The sequence below is a fragment of the Orcinus orca genome, chromosome 7, assembly GCF_937001465.1.
Source record: "Orcinus orca chromosome 7, mOrcOrc1.1, whole genome shotgun sequence".
Lineage (NCBI taxonomy): Eukaryota > Metazoa > Chordata > Mammalia > Artiodactyla > Delphinidae > Orcinus > Orcinus orca.
In genome coordinates this window covers 106,159,158-106,177,898 of record NC_064565.1, presented here as the reverse complement: position 1 = coordinate 106,177,898, position 18,741 = coordinate 106,159,158, and the positions used below count along the sequence as shown (strand labels likewise).

Here is an 18,741-nt window from a genome sequence, read left to right as displayed (position 1 = left end):
TTTTTAAAGAATCAAAATAGTACAGAAGAGGGGTAGAACATTTTCCGAGCAAGGAGAGTGATGTGAATGAAAATGGGTCTGAAGAGATTAAGTATATCTTCTGGTAGAAAGGTTTACACAACTGAAACAGAAAACCTAAGGATGTGAGACTGGAGAGATTTGGGAGAACATTAAGAAAAAAAATCAGTGAGAAACCTTGGACTATGGAAAGTTAACTTATTTGGTATCAGTTGAGCAGGGGAGACTCATAATGGAAAAATGTTGAAAGATAATTTGCTACTGCGTTTTTAAGGATTAAGCCCCATGGTTTGTACTTAGTAGGCAATTAATATAAACTGGCTGTTTGATTTTGTTTTAAATCAAACACTCCAGTCATTCAGTCAACAGTATTTCTTGAGTGCTGGCTCAGATTAGAAATAGAAATTATTTTCCTTAAGATGCAAACACCTAAGTTCCTGGAGGAAAAGGACATGTGTGGAAGGAGATAAGTGATAAACCTAATCTCCTGCTGGGGAGAGATTCTTAGATAAACCAGATATAAGAGGATGTGAAAATGGATGGATGAATAAGAAAGGAGCAACTGGGAAGACTTATCAATGGTTGGGGGAAGGAGAGGGGCAAGGGAGTGGAGAGGGAGAAAGTGCAGGAATGAGCTGAGGAGATAATGATTCCATGGTTGAAACCAAGGGGCAGAGATGATGATTAATCAGGTGATACCATTGAGAAGGAGATAAGAGACTGGAGAGAATTTGGTTGGCTTGATATGTTTATTTGTAGATGCTATTATTTTTAAGGTTGGTTTGGATGGCTTTTGGGTATAGGGTAAGAGAAAAAAGGATCCTTGGCTTCATGTCCTCAAAGAGATTATTGTCAGCTGGGAAGAGAGTAATCTAAGAATTTCCCAAACAAATGTTGCATTACAACTGTAATAAGTACAAACCAGGAGAGATATGTGGTCCATGAGAGAATATTTCGCTAAGAGGTTCCCAGATGATGCTGATATTCTGATCTGGGACCACACTTTGAGGATCTCTGCTCTAACATGTACTTTACATCACTCCACTTACAGTTCAAACAGCTTCAGTGTCAAAGTAGTTAGATGATTTGACTTGTGCACTAAATTCTGGACCAAAAAATCCTAGAAAAATATTGACTGTGATGTGGAATACAGACACAATGGCTGGATTTGGGGGAGAAGGTTTTAGGTTTTAGGAGGTTATTTTCAGCTCTGTACCTTATATTATATATGCAAGTTTCCTATCTCTAGAACTGATATATTCATTTTATCAAAACAACACTCTAAAATCTATGCAAAGGCTAAGTGAACTGTGAAAGTCATCTGGTAAGGCAGTGGGAGCTCTGGACACAAAATGCTAAACTTAACTGTAATAATGCTAAACTTTGATCTTAAAGACTCTCCTACATCTTACTGGGCTTCTTACTAAAAGGAAGGGTAGGAGTATGTAGTTGGGTTGTTTCCAAACAGAAAATATCCCTATGAAAACATTTGCATGTAAATCCTTAAAGTGTTGATTCACAAAACAATTATGCCAGGAGAACTTGAAAGACTGAGACATTCAATGTTGTTTTAGGCAAAGTAATTAACTTCTAGTGCACAAACTTCATTCTCCCAAAGCCCACTGAAGGAGCAGATGCTCAAACACGCATGGTATTAGATTAAGAGAATGGTACTTTCTCTTCCTCCAAGCACCAGCTGGTTCCAGAATCCAAAGGCAATGGAGAAGAAAGCCTAAATTTATTTGGTTTAAGTGGTTCTCACTGAGGGTTTATGAGAAAGATCATACTTTAGTACCTAGCAGACAAATGCAAAAATAATTTCACAGCTGATCCTCATTTCACAAAGAAAAGAGGCACAGGGTCCAAGGGTTAGAAGGGCCTTAAATGTTATCTAGTCCATATAGGGCCACCAGTAATGTGGTATCTTGATAAGAAGAGCAAAAAAATAACAAAGAATAAACAAATACTAGAATTATAAGTAGCTTACTTTTCTTTATGTATAATTTAAAATTTTAATTCAAATACTAGAAAATGTTTTACAAAATAAGGGAAAGAGTAGAGAAACATAGAGTGCCCCTATAATGAAAGAAAATTTTTCTTAAAAAAATTTTAAACATAATTTGCTAGCAGTGCCTGAAGCTCAAACAAATAAAGGCAGTTCATTTGCATAAGGACACTTTGAAAAGATTAAAAAATTCCAAAATGGAGTGTGTGAAGCTTTGACAGTAGAAATAAGAAAAGGTTAACTCAATTGAACACAATATATTTTCGGCCAGCCATTGTCCAAGGCCTCTTAGAAACTAATGATTTTGTCTGGAAAACTAGGTAGTTACAGTATTAAGTATACCAGTTACTGATTTATACGTTCTCTGACAGGCACTGCTTTTGCAAGAGAAGTGGAAAAACATTTTACTCTTCTTTGATAGTGAGGTTTTTTGTTTTTTTGCTGTACGTGGGCCTCTCATTGTTGTGACTTCTCCTGTTGTGGAGCACAGGCTCCGGACGCGCAGGCTCAGTGGCTATGGCTCACGGGTCCAGCCGCTCCACGGCATGTGGGATCTTCCCGGATCGGAGCACGAACCTGTGTCCCCTGCACTGGCAGGCGGACTCTCAACCACTGCGCCACCAGGGAAGCCCTGATAGTGAGTTTTTAAAAAAGTCATCTATGTTAGGAAAGAACATTTATTAATAAAAAATTGTACTCTAAAAGAAAGGAGTTTAAGTAAATTTTGGAAGCAACGCACCAGGGTGGTAAAGAGTCAACAAGGAGTATAACGAAGAAAAATAAAAATAAGGGAAGAGAGGAAAACAGGTGAGGAATGAGCAATGAAAAGTATCCCAGTGTAGACCACCCCTATCCCCTGGCAAGTGCGGGAGGACCTGAGGTCACATATACTGCAGACATGATCCTCTATGAAAGTCTTGTCTTCCAAGGGAGAGAAAGATGAGGGAGGAGGTTAGAGTCAGAGAAGAGGGGAGAGAAAGAGGAGAAGGCAGATGTATTGGCCTTCTGGATCTTAATTGCTTTCATATAAATTGAAACAAAATGAGAAGTGTAATGGAGTGGAAGAGAGATATTTTCAAACTGAAGGATTACTAAGGCAGAAGACTGCATGTACAAATGATAGGAACATCAGAATCCGGTCTAAATGAAATATGAAATTGAATAACAAAGGACAAAATGATTAAGATTTAAGAAAATCTGATCATAAAATGAAATTAGTCCATTCTAATTATTTAGATTTAAGTTGTGAATGATTAGCTTGATCTTAGCACCACTGTGAGGATGCAAGCTAATTTAGTAAAAACCATTATCATAACACAGGACATAATTACTTTGAAAATGTCCAAGATATAGAGCTTTGCTTCTTGGAGGCAATGATAATTGCCAGTTTAGACCTACCAGAAAATTAAAATTTTGTGAAGAACGTTTAAAAAGATCTTACCTCAAGCTTAGTGATAAAAAGATTTATGTTCTCTTTAATATACATACTCTAAAAGATTTCACATCAACATGAAGTTTGCTTTCTCTATGCATATTGCACTTTAACTTCTTCTCCAAATAAATTTCTATTAGAGAAAATAGTTCCCTTTAGAACAAGTAAGTACTGGCAAAAAATTAATGACTTCTAGAGATATGCTAAATATAACTCACTGAAAAGTCTGTAAAACACAGGCCACTGAATAGAATTTTCCAAATTCAAGAACTACTCTCTTATTTGGAACACATTATAATATGCCCCATAGCATCAAGGAAGTGATCTGATGTCGACTCTTGTTTTCCATTTTTGCTGCCGCAGATAGGAGTCTGGGCCTGTGCCATCTGAGCAGTGACCAGGAGAAACAGTTGGGACAACCCCTGAGGAATTTTGTCAAAGTGACTATATTCTAGACTTGGATCTTTAATTATTGGATCCATGCCATGGTCATTTCTGTATTCCTATCACCTAGCAGAGTGCCTAAATCATAGTCTTTATTATGGAAACACCTTTGGAAAGAACTAGGTTCAAATCTTACCTCTATCAATTATGAGTGAGGAAACAGTAGCCAATTTAGTTATTTCTGAGTTTCAGTTTCTTCAACTGCAGAATGGAGACAAAAATAACTATCTATTAGAGTTGACATGAGGGCTAAATTAGGTTGCTGAAGCTCCAAGTACAGTGCCTGGAACGTAATGGAACTCAGTAAATTATAGGTGTTTATCATAGTCTATAGTAGGCAAGAATTCAGTTACTCACATATGGCTCATAGCTCTCCAACTCCTTTAACTGATGGAGCCAGTGCATCCCAGTGGCTGCCTCCTGACATCTCACTTCTACTTGGAGCTTTTGAATGAGGTTTTATATGGATTTTGGATGATTAAAGACATTCTCAGGAAAGAGGTTGTCTATGGGACCTTGGAAGAACTATAGCTTCTAGTCCTTGCCAAAAAGCTTAGTTCCACATATATGCACTAGCCTGATCAAGAGTGACTTCCTTACAGAACAAAGATGGCAGAGTAGAAGGACGCGCTCTCACTCCCTCTTGCGAGAACACCAGAATCACAACTAACTGCCGAACAATCATTGACAGGAAGACACTGGAACTCACCAAAAAAGGTACCCCACATCCAAAGACAAAGAAGCCTCAATGAGATGGAAAGAGGGGTGCAATCACAATAAAATCAAATCACATAACTGCTGGGTGGGTGACTCACAAACTGGAGAACACTTATACCACAGAAGTCCACACATTGGAGTGAAGGTTCTGAGCCAAACATCAGGCTTCTGAACCTGGGGGTCTGGCAAAGGGAGGAGGAATTCCTAGAGAATCAGACTTTGAAGGTTAGTGGGATTTCAATGCAGGACTCTGACAGGACTGGACGAAACATAGACTCCACTCTGGGAGGGCACACACAAAGTAGTGTGCACACTGGGACCAAGGGGAAGGAGCAGTGACCCCCTAGGAGACTGAACCAGACCTGCCTGCTAGTGTTGGAGGGTCTCCTGCAGAGGTCAGGGATGGCTGTGTCTCACTATGAGGACAAGGACACTGGCAGCAGAAGTTCTGGGAAATACTCCTTGGCATGAGCCCTCCCAGAGTCTGCCATTAGCCCCACCAAAGAGCCCCGGTAGACTCCAGTGTTTGGTTGCCTCAAGCCAAACAACCGACAGGGAGGGAACCCAGCTCCACCCATCAGCAGTCAAGCAGATTAAAGTTTTACTGAGCTCTGTCCGCTAGAGCCAGCTCTATCCACCACCAGTCCCTCCATCAGGAAACTTGCAAAGCCATCTTAGATAGCCTCATCCACCAGAGGGCAGACAACAGCAAGAAGAACTACAATCCTGCAGCTGGTGGAACAAAAAGCACATTCACAGAAAGGTAGAGAAGATGAAAAGGCAGAGGGCTATGTACCAGATGAAGGAACAAGATAAAACTCAAGAAAAACAACGAAATGAAGTGGAGATAGGCATCCTCCCAGAAAAAGAATTCAGAATAATGATAGTGAAGATGATCCAGGACCTCAGAAAAAGAATGGAGGCAAAGATCGAGAAGATGCAAGAAATGTTTAACAAAGACCTAGAAGAATTAAAGAACAAACAAACAGAGATGAACAATACAATAACTGAAATGAAAACTACACTAGAAGGAATCAATAGCAGAATAACTGAGGCAGAAGAACGGATAAGTGACCTGGAAGACAGAAGGGTGGAATTCACTGTTGCGGAACAGAATAAAGGAAAAAGAATTGAAAGAAATGAAGGCAGCCTAAGAGACCTCTGGGACAACATTAAACAGAACAACATTTACATTGTAGGGGTCCCAGAAGTAGAAGAGGGAGAGAAAGGATGAGAGAAAATATTTGAAGAGGTTATACTCGAAAATTTCCCTAGCATGGGAAAAGAAATAGCCATCCAAGTCCAGGAAGTTCAGAGAGTCCCATACAGGAAAAACCCAAGGATAAATGTGCCAAGACATATAATATTCAAATTGGCAAAAAATTAAGACAAAGAAAAATTATTGAGGGCAGCATGGGGAAAATGACAAATAACATACAAGGGAACTCCCATAAGGTTAACAGCTGATTTCTCAACAGAAACTCTACAAGCCAGAAGAGAGTGGCATGATATACTTAAAGTGATGAAAGGGAAGAACGTACAACCAAGATTACTCTACCCAGCAAGGATCTCATTCAGATTCAATGGAGAAATCAAAAGCTTTACATACAAGCAAAAGCTAAGAGAATTCAGCACCAACAAATTAGCTCTATAACAAATGCTAAAGGAACTTCTCTAAGTGGGAAACAGAGACAAGAAAAGGACCTACAAAAATACACCCAAAACAATCCAGAAAATGGTCATAGGAACATACATATCGATAATTATCTTAAACGTGAATGGATTAAATGTTCCAACCAAAAGACACAGGCTTGCTGAATGGATACAAAAACAAGACCCATCTATACGCTGTTTCCAAGAGACCCACTTCCACCCTAGGGACACATACAGGTTGAAAGTGAGGGGATGGAAAAAGATATTCCATGCAAATGGAAATCAAAAGAAAGCTAGAGTAGCAATACTCGTATCAGATAAAATAGACTTTAAAATAAAGAATGTTACAAGAAACAAGGAAGGACACTATGGAATGATCAAGGGATCAATCCAAGAAGAAGATAAAACAATTACAAATATATATACACCCTCCATAGGAGCACCTCAATACATAAGGCAACTGCAAACAGCTATAAAAGAGGAAATCAACAGTAACACAATAATAGTAGGGGATTTTAACACCTCACTTACACCAATGGACAGATCATCCAAAATGAAAATAAATAAGGAAAGAGAAGCTTTAAATGATACAATAGACCAGATAGATTTAATGGATATTTATAGGACTTTCCAACCAAAAACAGCCTATTACACTTTCTTCTCAAGTGCACATGGAACATTCTCCAGGATAGGTCATACCTTGGGTCACAAATCAAGCCTCAGTAAATTTAAGAAAATTGAAATCCTATCAAGCATTTTTTTCTGACCACAATGCTATGAGATTAGAAATGAATTACAGGGGAAAAAATGTAAAAAACCACAAACACATGGAGGCTAAAAAGTATATTACTATATAACCAGGAGATCACTGAAGAAATCAAAGAGGAAATCAAAAAATACCTAGAGACAAATGACAATGAAAACACGTCAATCCAAAGCCTATGGCATGCAGCAAAAGCAGTTCTAAGAGGGAAGTTTATAGCTATACAAGCTTATCTCAAGAAACAAGAAAATTTCAAACAAACAATCTAACCTTACACCTAAAGCAATTGGAGAAAGAACAAACAAAACCCAAAGTTAGCAGAAGGAAAGAAATCATAAAGATCAGAGCAGAAATAAATGAAATAGAAACAAAGACAACAATAACAAAGATCAATAAAACTAAAAGCTGGTACTTTAAGAAGATAAACAAAATTGATAAACCATTAGCCAGACTCATCAAGAAAAAGAGGGAGAGGACTCATATCAACAAAATTAGAAATGAAAAAGAAGTTACCACACACTCCGCAGAAATACAAAGCATCCTAAGAGACTACTACAAGCAACTCTATGCAAATAAAATGGACAACCTGGAAGAAATGGACACATTCTTAGAAAGAAATAACCTTCCAAGACAGAACCAGGAAGAAATAGAAAATATGAACAGAACAATCACAAGTAATGAAATTGAAACTGTGATTAAAAATCTTCCCACAAACAAAAGTCCAGGACCAGATGGCTTCAGAGGTGAATTCTATCAAACATTTAGAGAAGAGCTAACACCCATCCTTCTCAAACTCTTTCAAAAAATTGCAGAGGAAGGAACATTCCCAAACTCATTCTATGAGGCCACCATCACCCTGATACCAAAACCAGACAAAGATACTACAAAAAAAGAAAATTACAGACCAATATTACTGATGACTATAGATGCAAAAATCCTCAACAGAATACTAGCAAACAGAATCCAACAACACATTAAAAGGATCATACACCATGATCAAGTGTGATTTATTCCAGGGATGCAAGGATTCTTCAATATGCTGAAATCAATCAATGTGATACACCATATTAACAAATTGAAGAATAAAAACCATGTGATCATCTCAAGAGATGCAGAAAAAGCTTTTGACAAAATTCAACACCATTTATCAAAAAATCTCTCCAGAGAGTAGGCATAGAGGGAACTTTCCTCAACATAATAAAGGCCATATATGACAAACCCACAGCAAACATCATTCTCAATGGTGAAAAACTGAAGCATTTCCTCTAAGATCAGGAACGAGACAAGGATGTCCACTCTCACCACTATATTTCAACATAGTTTTGGAAGTCCTAGCCATGGCAATCAGAGAAGAAAAAGAAATAAAAGGAATACAAATTGGAAAAGAAGAAGTAAAACTGTCACTGTTGGCAGATGACATGATACTATACATAGATAATCCTTAAGATGCCACCAGAAAAGTACTAGAACTAATCAATGAATTTGGTAAAATGGCAGGATACAAAATTAATGCACAGAAATCTCTGGCATTCATAAATACTAATGATGAATAATCTGAAAGAGAAATTAAGGAAACACTCCCATTTACCATTGCAACAAAAAGAATAAAATACCTAGAAATAAACTTACCTAGAGAGAGAAAAGACCTGTATGCAGAAAACTATAAGACACTGATGAAAGAAATTAAAGATGATACCAACTGATGGAGAGATATACCATGTTCTTGGATTGCAAGAATCAATATTGTGAAAATGACTATACTACCCAAAGCAATCTACAGATTTAATGCAATCCCTATCAAATTACTAATGGCATTTTTTACAGAACCAGAACAAAAAATCTTAAAATTTGTACAGAGACACAAAGGACCCTGAATAGCCAAAGCAGTATTGAGGGAAAAATGTGGAGCTGGAGGAATCAGACTCCCTGTCTTCAGACTATAATACAAAGCTACAGTCATCAATACAATATGGTAGTGGCACAAAAACAGAAATATAGATCAATGGAACAAGATAGAAAGCCCAGAGAGAAACCCATGCACCTATGGTCAACTAATCTACAACAAAGGAGGCAAGGATATACAATGGATAAAAGACAATCTCTTCAATAAGTGGTGCTGGGAAAACTGGACAGCTACATGTAAAAGAATGAAATTAGAACACTCCCTAAAACCATACACAAAAATAAATGCAAAATGGATTCGAGACCTAAATGTAAGACCGGACACTATAAAACTCTTAGAGGAAAACATAGGAAGAACACTCTTTGACATAAATCACAGCAAGATCTTTTTTGATCCACCTCCTAGAGTAATAGAAATAAAAACTAAAATAAACACATGTGACCTAATGAAACTTAAAAGCTTTTGCACAGCAAAGGAAATCATAAACAAGACAAAAAGACAACTGTCAGAATGGGAGAAAATATTTGCAAATGAATCAACAGATAAAGGATTAGTCTCCAAAATATATAAACAGCTCATGCAGCTCAATATTAAAAAAAAACAAAACCCAATCCAAAAATGGGCAGAAGACCTAAATAGCCATTTCTCCAAAGAAGACAAACAGATGGCCAAGAGGCACATGAAAAGCTGCTCAAAATCACTAATTATTAGAGAAATGCAAATCAAGACTACAATGAGGTATCGCCTCACACCAGTTAGAATGGGCATCACCAGAAAATCTACAAACAATGAAAATCTACAAACAAACAAATCTACAAACAACCCCTGGAGAGGATGTGGAGAAATGGGAACCCTCTTGTACTGTTGGTGGCAATGTAAATTGATATAGCCACTATGGAGAACAGTATGGAGGTTCCTTAAAAAACTAAAAATAGAATTACCATATGATCCAGCAATCCCACTACTTGGCATATACCCAGAGAAAACTATAATTCAAAAAGACACATGCACCCCAATGTTCATTGTAGCACTATTTACAATAGCCAGGTCTTGGAAGCAACCTAAATGCACATCGACAGACGAATGGATAAAGAAGATATGGTACATATATACAATGATATATTACTCAGCCATAAAAAGGAACGAATCTGGGTCATTTGTGGAGACGTGGATGGATCTAGAGACCATAGTACAGCATGAAGTAAGTCAGAAAGAGAAAACAAATATCGTATATTAACGCATATATGTGGAATCTAGAAAAATGGTGCAGATGAACCAGTTTGCAGGGCAGAAATTGAGACACAGAGGTAGAGAACAAACGTATGGACACCAAGGGGAGAAAGCTGGGTGGTGGGGGTGTGATGAACTGGGTGATTGGGATTAACATGTATATATTGATGTGTATAAAATGGAGGACTAATAAGAACCTGCTGTATAAAAAAATAAATAAAATAAAATTGAAAAATTAAAAAAAAACTACTCTCTTAGCAACTTTCAAGTATACAATACTGTTAATTTTGGTCGTTACGCTGTGCATTACATCCCCAGAATCTATTCATCTTGTTTAAAAAAAAAAAAAAAAAAGAGCGACTTCCTTGAGGGTTGTTGAGACCTCTGCTGAACCTACTCAACCCTCTAAGAGTAACCTTGTGGAATTTTCTGAGGCTGTGTTGATACTGGTTGGTTTCACTGGCCACACAGAACTACTGGAAAGCAAATCAGGTGAAACTCAGAGTGGCTTATCTTTGTCAAGATCTAAAAAACTATTATCATGTGTGTAAACTAACAAAGATGTCTGCAAATGAGCTGATTTCATTGAGGTGGTGCTTGAGAAATGAGATTTGTTAACTCAGGTCTCTTCAACCTAGCGCTTAACCTTGCTCGAAAATCCCATTATGAGGCATAAATAGATTAGAAAAATTGGCCACAGGACTCCAGTTTAAGCCTGTATGAGTTCCATGTCAATCCACAAATGGTGGTCTACCACTCATTAGGAATCAAATAGCTTTACCAGGAGATCAAAGAGAGAGAATGAAGGGCTACTTTTCCCAAGATTATTTTTTTCCCTAAGGTTTTAAACTATCTCTATTTCCTTGAGGAGTTCAAGAGTATTGTGGTTTACCTAGCATCGTTAGAAATCATTAAGTAAAACCCGGTAATGAGTAATCTCAGCTCAGGCTTCTTTTCCCAGGACCCCCACCGAATTTCTAGATTGAACCATGCTCCCTGCTGTCTGTTCTGGCTGACATCTTTCTTAGTACTTTCCAATTTATATAAAGTCAAAATAATCTGTTTGTCTCTCATCCCCACCAGGCCAAAGGATCCTCAAAAGAAAAAAAGAGCATATATATATATGTATATATATACATACAAATATATATGTCGTCATCTTTGTATCTGGCAGTTAGTAGGCATTACAACTTACTGAATGGATAAATCAGTGGCTGATTATTCATTTAACAGAGACAAAAGGGATCTCTTATACAGCAAGATTCTTTTGTATACTTAAAGTATATTTCAAAATATACTGTTATTAGGAGAATCATATCTTTAATAAAATGAAGTTAAAAATTTAGACTTATATAAATTATTAAAATATATAATCAGGTTACCTGGTAGAGCACAGGAATGATTATGAACTACAAGTCTGAGAGGTTGGAGTTGGAAGTATTATATTATTCCCTAAACTGGTCTCATTTATGGAAGGTATTCAATTCATCTGATTCAACTGGAGAAGGAAAATATTCATAGTATAACTTTAGTTACAAATGAATTACAATTACATATGTGTCACACTTTCCTCAAACAGTGAATATGTTTTTTTTTTTTTTTCTTATTGGAAGTATTTTCAACTTCTGAACTTCCCTTTTTGAGATCAAATGTTGTAAGAGATGCCAACAGATTCATATAAAATTATTAATTACTAGACCTGAGACCTTAGAAATACTCACTTCAAAATTATATTGAAGCTCTAAAGCAAAATTCCAACTCGTTAGAGCCTTAAAGGTAACTCACATAAAAAAGAGAAAACTTTTTTATTCAAATAAATATGGTTTTAAAAACAATGCTCCTTGTGGTTATGATATAAAATATGATTTCATATTCATAATGTGTCTTCTGTTCCTCTTGGAGCATACTGAGGAATGGTAATGTAATTTCTTTGTGACCACTGAAGGAAAAAAAATATAGTCCTTGTCTGTAAAACTTTCTTATAACGACGATTACAACAGCAACAGCAACAGGAAACACTTATCACAAGCTATTAGAACATAGACGAGATTATATTGCAATTAGCCATGTCTACCTGATGGATTTTTCTTTCTAAGGGAAATCGTGCAAAGCATTTTATTTCAAGCCTCAAAGATTTTGATAAAAGAAAAAAAAGGAAACTGCAGTTTTTGCCACAAAAAGACAGGTGGCGTAAGCATGCAACATTTTTTTTTTTTTTTTTTTTTTTTTAAGATATATAAAGTGCTTATTTTCTCTCTGAAGAAGCTCGCCTATGCTCGGGTTTGTGGCTGAGCCGGTGACGTCAGTGTGGCAGTGCAGTGTCAGGCGCGGCGGCTCTCTATAAGCCGAGGAGCTGTCCGGGTGCTGAAACGGTCCGAGCAGCTCACGCAGCGGGCCAGGAGGAACGTGCTGTGGACGTTCTCTGCCATATAAAAAAGAGGTAAGACTGCTTTTCCCTTTGATTTACTTGAAAGTTCTAAATTGCATGTTCTCTCCTTAATTCTTAGCTAAGAAGAAAAAGACCGTTTGGCAAGCTTGTATGTATAGAATAGCTGAACAGCAACCTGCTGCTCATCAGCCAGTGTAAGGACACTATATATGTGTACATATATATGATCGAATCTGTGATTTATACCACTTGCTGTTAGGTATTTACTAACCGTAGTGCTATTTACATAATCATATATAAGAAGCATGAAAAAGTTTAGGATATTTGTGTCAATACACATTATTAATGTAAAGTTAACCAAGCCTGATATTTTGTTTCTTTCCTTAATTTATTGTTTCTTCCCCTAAGAACCAGATACAAGGCCAAGGATATAATTTATATGCTTAATATTCTTAACAGTAGGTTTCCAATGATTCAAAGGCTGTTAAACACGTTAGTGATAGAAGTAACCAATTTTGGAATTAGGTTTTTTTTCCCCTTTGACATTTACCTTGCAAGAGCTCAAAGTTAACTAACTATATAAAATTATTTTCCCAATTGGTATACTCTGAAAAGGCTTACATTATTATTTCCTAGTTTTAGTCCTAGGAAGGTAAGATTAGAATGGGCTTCCTTGTTTATTCAGGGTGAAATATTATCTTGGGTTACAGGTTGGATATGACCATGGATTACAGAGAGATCATAATTTGGAATGTATGAGGAAACCATTGATAACTGTAAAAACTATTATTATTATGCTTTGGTTGAAAGAGGTTGTGCAATATTTTGCTAAATATTTTGAATGGGACAAGTGTTTCTTTTTTCTGCATCCTAACTAGTTGAATTGCTCAAATTTGATATATCCAACTGCATTTGTTAATGCTCTAGTCTAATTTCAATAGAAAAGACAGTTTAACTTACAAGGCTTTAGTTCAAACTCTATATAAAATATTAGAGCTGTTGAAACCACCTTCACTACTTAGATGAGCTGCTACCTGGGAAAGAAATCCCTTGAGTCTTACTCAAAGGCAATAACTATGTCATCCAAACTGAATCTGAATAAATGACAAAACAGTAGCTCTCGTTAGGCTGTGGTTTAAATAGCTGCATTGGGTATTTTGCCCCAACTCCACAGCGAAGCCCACCTACAAGACAATGATTTTAAAGACCAGCACATAACCCATCTGTTAAAAATACTTCAGGATAATGGTCTCAAAGAAAATAAGTTCACTAAGATTCTTAAAACTACTAGTCCAAATGCCAATGTTGAAAATTGATTTCCAAATCTAAATTAATCCTGAAATAGTATAAAGAAGAATGCATAATGTACTTTTACTCAAACCTAAGAATTTATGAATACAATTTCCTTTAGTAAACATTGATTCATAGCAAATATTTTAGAAGTTTTCTCTGACATGCCTTTAAAGATTTTCCTTTCAGTAAATTAAGTAGTCAAGTTAATGGGGATCTTTTAAATAAATGTATATATTTACTAACTAATTTTAATAATCATTTTAATAAATAAATATGTGCTAAAGAAATTTCTGTAATTACAACTTTTTTTAGGTTCTAAAATCTGAGAACATTATTTAAATACCAATATAATCTAGTGAACAATGATATTTTCTACAATTGATGTCTAAGCTAGTAGATAATTTTACCTACGTAACTTAGCTTATATATCACAAAACCATAATTCAGGTAAAATATCATGAACAAACATAAAATTCTTTTACATTTACTTTATTTGTAACAAAAATTGCAACCTAAACCTATTAAAATAGGTTTAAATGCTATCAATTCCAAATGTAATATATGTAAAAACTAATCCTTTTGCTAATTCATACGTGAGACTATCAGGGCTTGGAGAAAAAAAATGAATGAAAAATTTTAAGTAGGAAGAATTCAACACATTGTCTGTATTTATCTAAATTGGGAGTTTCATAGTGGTTATTTTAAGATTTTCTAACAGTATGAGTCATTTAAGATTTCATAGGTCCACACCCAAATAGACACAGACATAAGTCAAGCTGAATCTGAACGCTCACAAGTTCAGAAATAGACTGGTTAAGAAAGCTTATGTTCTCTCTGTAGCATCTGTTATTATTTACTATACACTCTTGAGGGCTGAGGAAAAATATAACCATGATTGCATTTTACAAGACAGTCACAATAAAATTATTAGAAGAAATATGGAGTGCAGATATTTTAAAACAGTTTATATTTTAGTACATTTACACTGAAATAAACTCCACTGGATATCATGGATTTATTATTTTTTGTAACTCTGGCTATTGTGCTTGTGTGTCCTGACAATACCCTGTGTGTTATTACATGTCAATCAAGATGAGTAATTATAAAATACCGACTTCTAAATTAAATATTTTGGAATTCAATGGGTAAATAAATACTGCTTTGGGGATATTTAAAGAAAAACTTCATTAGGTTTACCTACTAGCTGGGACTTGAGAAGACCCATATTCTGGAGGTCATTAAGGTATAGACCTTCCAAAATTAATAGTATGATTTAGTGGCAGAGTGAGAACAAGTTATTTCTGAAAATGTATGTGAATGGGACTCATCCACAAGATAATTCAGTATGATTAACATTAACATGGTGTATCACTTCATCATATATAGTAATGTCACTGCTGCTTTCTGTGTTTCTACAACAAATTAGATGGACAATTCAGGAACTAAATCACATGGTTTTTGATAAGGAGATAACTCTATGTGTGTGTGTGTGTGTGTGTGTGTGTGTGTGTGTGTACATGCATGTTTTAAATTAAGCCAGCTAATTTTTTTGCCAGTGATTTCAGAAGGATTGCTGTACACGATAACTAAAACTCATCTTGGAAAGTCTTTATTTAACAGGAACAATGCATACTACAAAACAAACAACATGTTTTATAAATTAAAAAATAAAATTTGAGAAACTTCCTATCAGTGTTTTTGCTATTATTTTAACCAAGAGAATGCCATACAAATTTGATGCAAATGGCTAACAATTTTGCTAAAGATTCCTGTGGTTAGCTTGTGAGGATTGTGTAGGAAATATTTATAGATTTTAAAAAGAGTCATCCTAAATTAATGTGGAATAATCTCTACTATGGTTTCTTTTTCCCCTCAATGGTCAGTAACCTCTTTTGCTATAGCGTCTATTAGTCTGTTTCATTTGTGTTAACTCATGTTTTCTGTGCTTTAAGGAAATCTTTCAAACATGGCAGAAGCTAAGACTCACTGGCTTGGAGCAGCCCTGTCTCTCATCTCTTTAATTTTCCTCCTCTCTGAGGCTGAAGCAGCTTCATTTCAGAGAAACAAGCTGCTTCAGAAGGAACCAGATATCAGATTGGAAAACGTCCAAAGGTTTCCCAGTCCTGAAATGATCAGGGCTTTGGAGTACATAGAAAAGCTCCGACAACAAGCTCACAAAGAAGAAAGCAGCCTAGACTACAATCCCTACCAAGGTGTCTCTGTTCCCCTTCAGCAAAAAGAAAATGGTGACTTGCCAGAAAGTTCAAGGGATTCCCTGAGTGAAGATGAGTGGATGAAGATAATACTTGAAGCTTTGAGACTGGCTGAAATTGAGCCCCAGTCTGCACCAAAAGAAAACAAGCCCTATGCCTTGAATTCAGAAAAGAACTTTCCAGTGGACATGCCTGATGATTATGAGACTCAACAGTGGCCGGAGAGAAAGCTCAAGCACATGAGATTCCCTCCTACATATGAAGAGAATTCCAGGGACAACCCCTTTAAACGCACAAATGAAATAGTAGAGGAACAATACACTCCTCAAAGCCTTGCTACGTTGGAATCTGTCTTCCAAGAGCTGGGGAAACTGACGGGACCAAACAACCAGAAGCGTGAGAGGGTTGATGAGGAGCAAAAACTTTACACAGATGATGAAGATGATATCTACAAGGCTAATAACATTGCCTATGAAGACGTGGTTGGGGGAGAAGATTGGAACCCAGTAGAGGAAAAAATAGAGAGTCAAACCCAGGAAGAGGTAAGAGACAGCAAAGAGAATACAGAAAAAAATGAACAAATCAATGATGAAATGAAGCGTTCAGGGCAGCTGGGCCTCCAGGATGAAGATTTCCAGAAAGAGAGTAAAGACCAACTCTCAGATGATGTCTCCAAAGTAATTGCCTATCTGAAAAGGTTAGTGAATGTTGCGGGAAGTGGGAGGTCACAGAATGGGGAAAACGGGGAAAGAGCAACCAGGCTTTTTGAGAAACCACTTGATTCTCAATCTATTTATCAGCTGATTGAAATCTCAAGGAATTTACAAATACCCCCTGAAGACTTAATTGACATGCTCAAAACTGGAGAGAAGCCAAATGTATCAGTGGAACCAGAGCAGGAGCTTGAAATTCCCCTTGACCCTGAAGACATCTCAGAGGTTGACTTAGACCATCCAGATCTGTTCCAAAATAAGATGTTCTCCAAGAATGGCTACCCCAAAACACCTGGTCGTGCTGTGGCAGAGGCTCTACCAGATGGGCTCAGTGTTGAGGACATTTTAAATCTTTTAGGGATGGAAAATGCAGCAAATCAAAAGCCTCCATATTTTCCCAATCAGTATAACCGAGAGAAGGTTCTGTCAAGACTCCCCTATGGTCCTGGAAGGTCTAAAGCAAACCAACTTCCCAAAGCTGTCTGGATGCCAGATGTTGGAAACAGACAAATGGCATATGAAAAGCTGAATGACAAGGATCAAGAATTAGGAGAATACTTGGCCAAGATGCTAGTTAAATATCCTGAGATCATGAATTCAAACCAAGTGAAGCGAGTTCCTAGTCAAGGCTCATCTGAAGATGATCTACAGGAAGAGAACCAAATCGAGCAGGCCCTCAAAGAGCGTTTGAATCAACACAGCTCTCAGGAGACTGACAAACTGGCCTTGGTAAGCAAAAGGCTCCCTGTGGGGTCCCCGAAGAGTGACGATACCCCCAACAGACAGTACTTGGATGAAGATCTGTTAATGAAAGTGCTGGAATACCTCAACCAAGAAAAGGCAGAAAAGGGAAGGGAGCATATTGCTAAGAGAGCAATGGAAAATATGTAAGCAGCTTTCATTAATTGCCCTACTTTCACCCCTCCCACCCCAAGCAAACACCAACATTTCTCTTTAGTGTGTTGACTTCTATCTTGTTAACACTGTTATAACTTTAAATGATGTACAGGCAGGTGATTCCATTTCACTGGGGTGTCTACTTCACTAGCTCTGAGCTGTTCTCTTGTGTATGGATATGTGTAAATGTTATGACTTCTGAATAAAAATACTAATCATATCCCTTATTCAAGAAAGATATCTATGATAGTGTTTAATAGTGTATCTAATGGCTGTGGCATTGTTGATGCTCACATATGCAAAGAGTGTCCTATAATTCTCTTGAAAGTTTTTAATACTTATTGAATTATTTTGTTACTGTCTGTAGTGTTTTGTGGAGTATTGGAGCAAAAAAAATAAAGCATTATAAATATATAGTTTTATTTATAAGGCCTTTTCTATTGTGTGTTTTGTTGTTGATTAATAAATGTTATTTCTGGACAACTGTGGGTTATTCATTCTGGAAAACCAGAGACGGTGACTATGGAGCAAGCAGTATGGAGCTAAAAGAGAAAATCATCACCTTCCACAGTCTATCCAGGTAAGAAATAAGGAATTTAAACATATGACCATACTACACATTTGTAGAATGCAACATCCTCTAGCAGCCCACTACCTAATGCTTGCCTGTAGTTTTTCTCATATTTATGATTATGGAATAAGACTTTTGGTATCATATTTATACCTTTTACCCTTGATTTATATAAATGCAAACATTTAAGTCTTCCATAACCAGCACTGAAAAAGAAGAGATGTGTACGGTGCAGTCAGAAACAGTTATAGCAATCTACTATATTGGAAGCAATCTACCTATTCTCAGGTCACCCTGGTCCCCAGAAGACAAGGCTGCTACTATTTTGTATGGTTTGAGAGGGGCCAAAGGATCCCCAAACTGACTGTCAGGTAAGTGAATGGCTTAGGCACAGTGGGAATACCTCAGCTGCCCTCTCTCTTGTCCACGTGTTAGAGAGAATCCTGAGTGGGCTAAGCAGTACATAATTGTTATGATGTGCATCACTTCAGGGGTAGATG

At 36.8% G+C, this 18,741-nt stretch overlaps 1 protein-coding gene across 4 annotated transcripts in view; it reads left to right on the top strand.

Annotated features, from left to right (window-relative positions):
* The window catches only part of SCG2 (secretogranin II), a 69,761-nt gene extending 51,608 nt beyond the window's left edge, over window positions 1–18,153 (top strand). For all 4 annotated transcript variants that reach the window (XM_049711907.1, XM_049711906.1, XM_049711905.1 and 1 more), the window contains 2 exons: window positions 12,428–12,605; window positions 15,800–18,153. In XM_049711907.1, the coding sequence (XP_049567864.1) occupies window positions 15,814–17,664 (1,851 nt within the window). In that variant the 5' untranslated portion in view covers window positions 12,428–12,605; window positions 15,800–15,813 and the 3' untranslated portion in view covers window positions 17,665–18,153. The remainder of the gene's footprint in view (window positions 1–12,427; window positions 12,606–15,799) is intronic.
* Window positions 18,154–18,741: the final 588 nt, after the last annotated feature.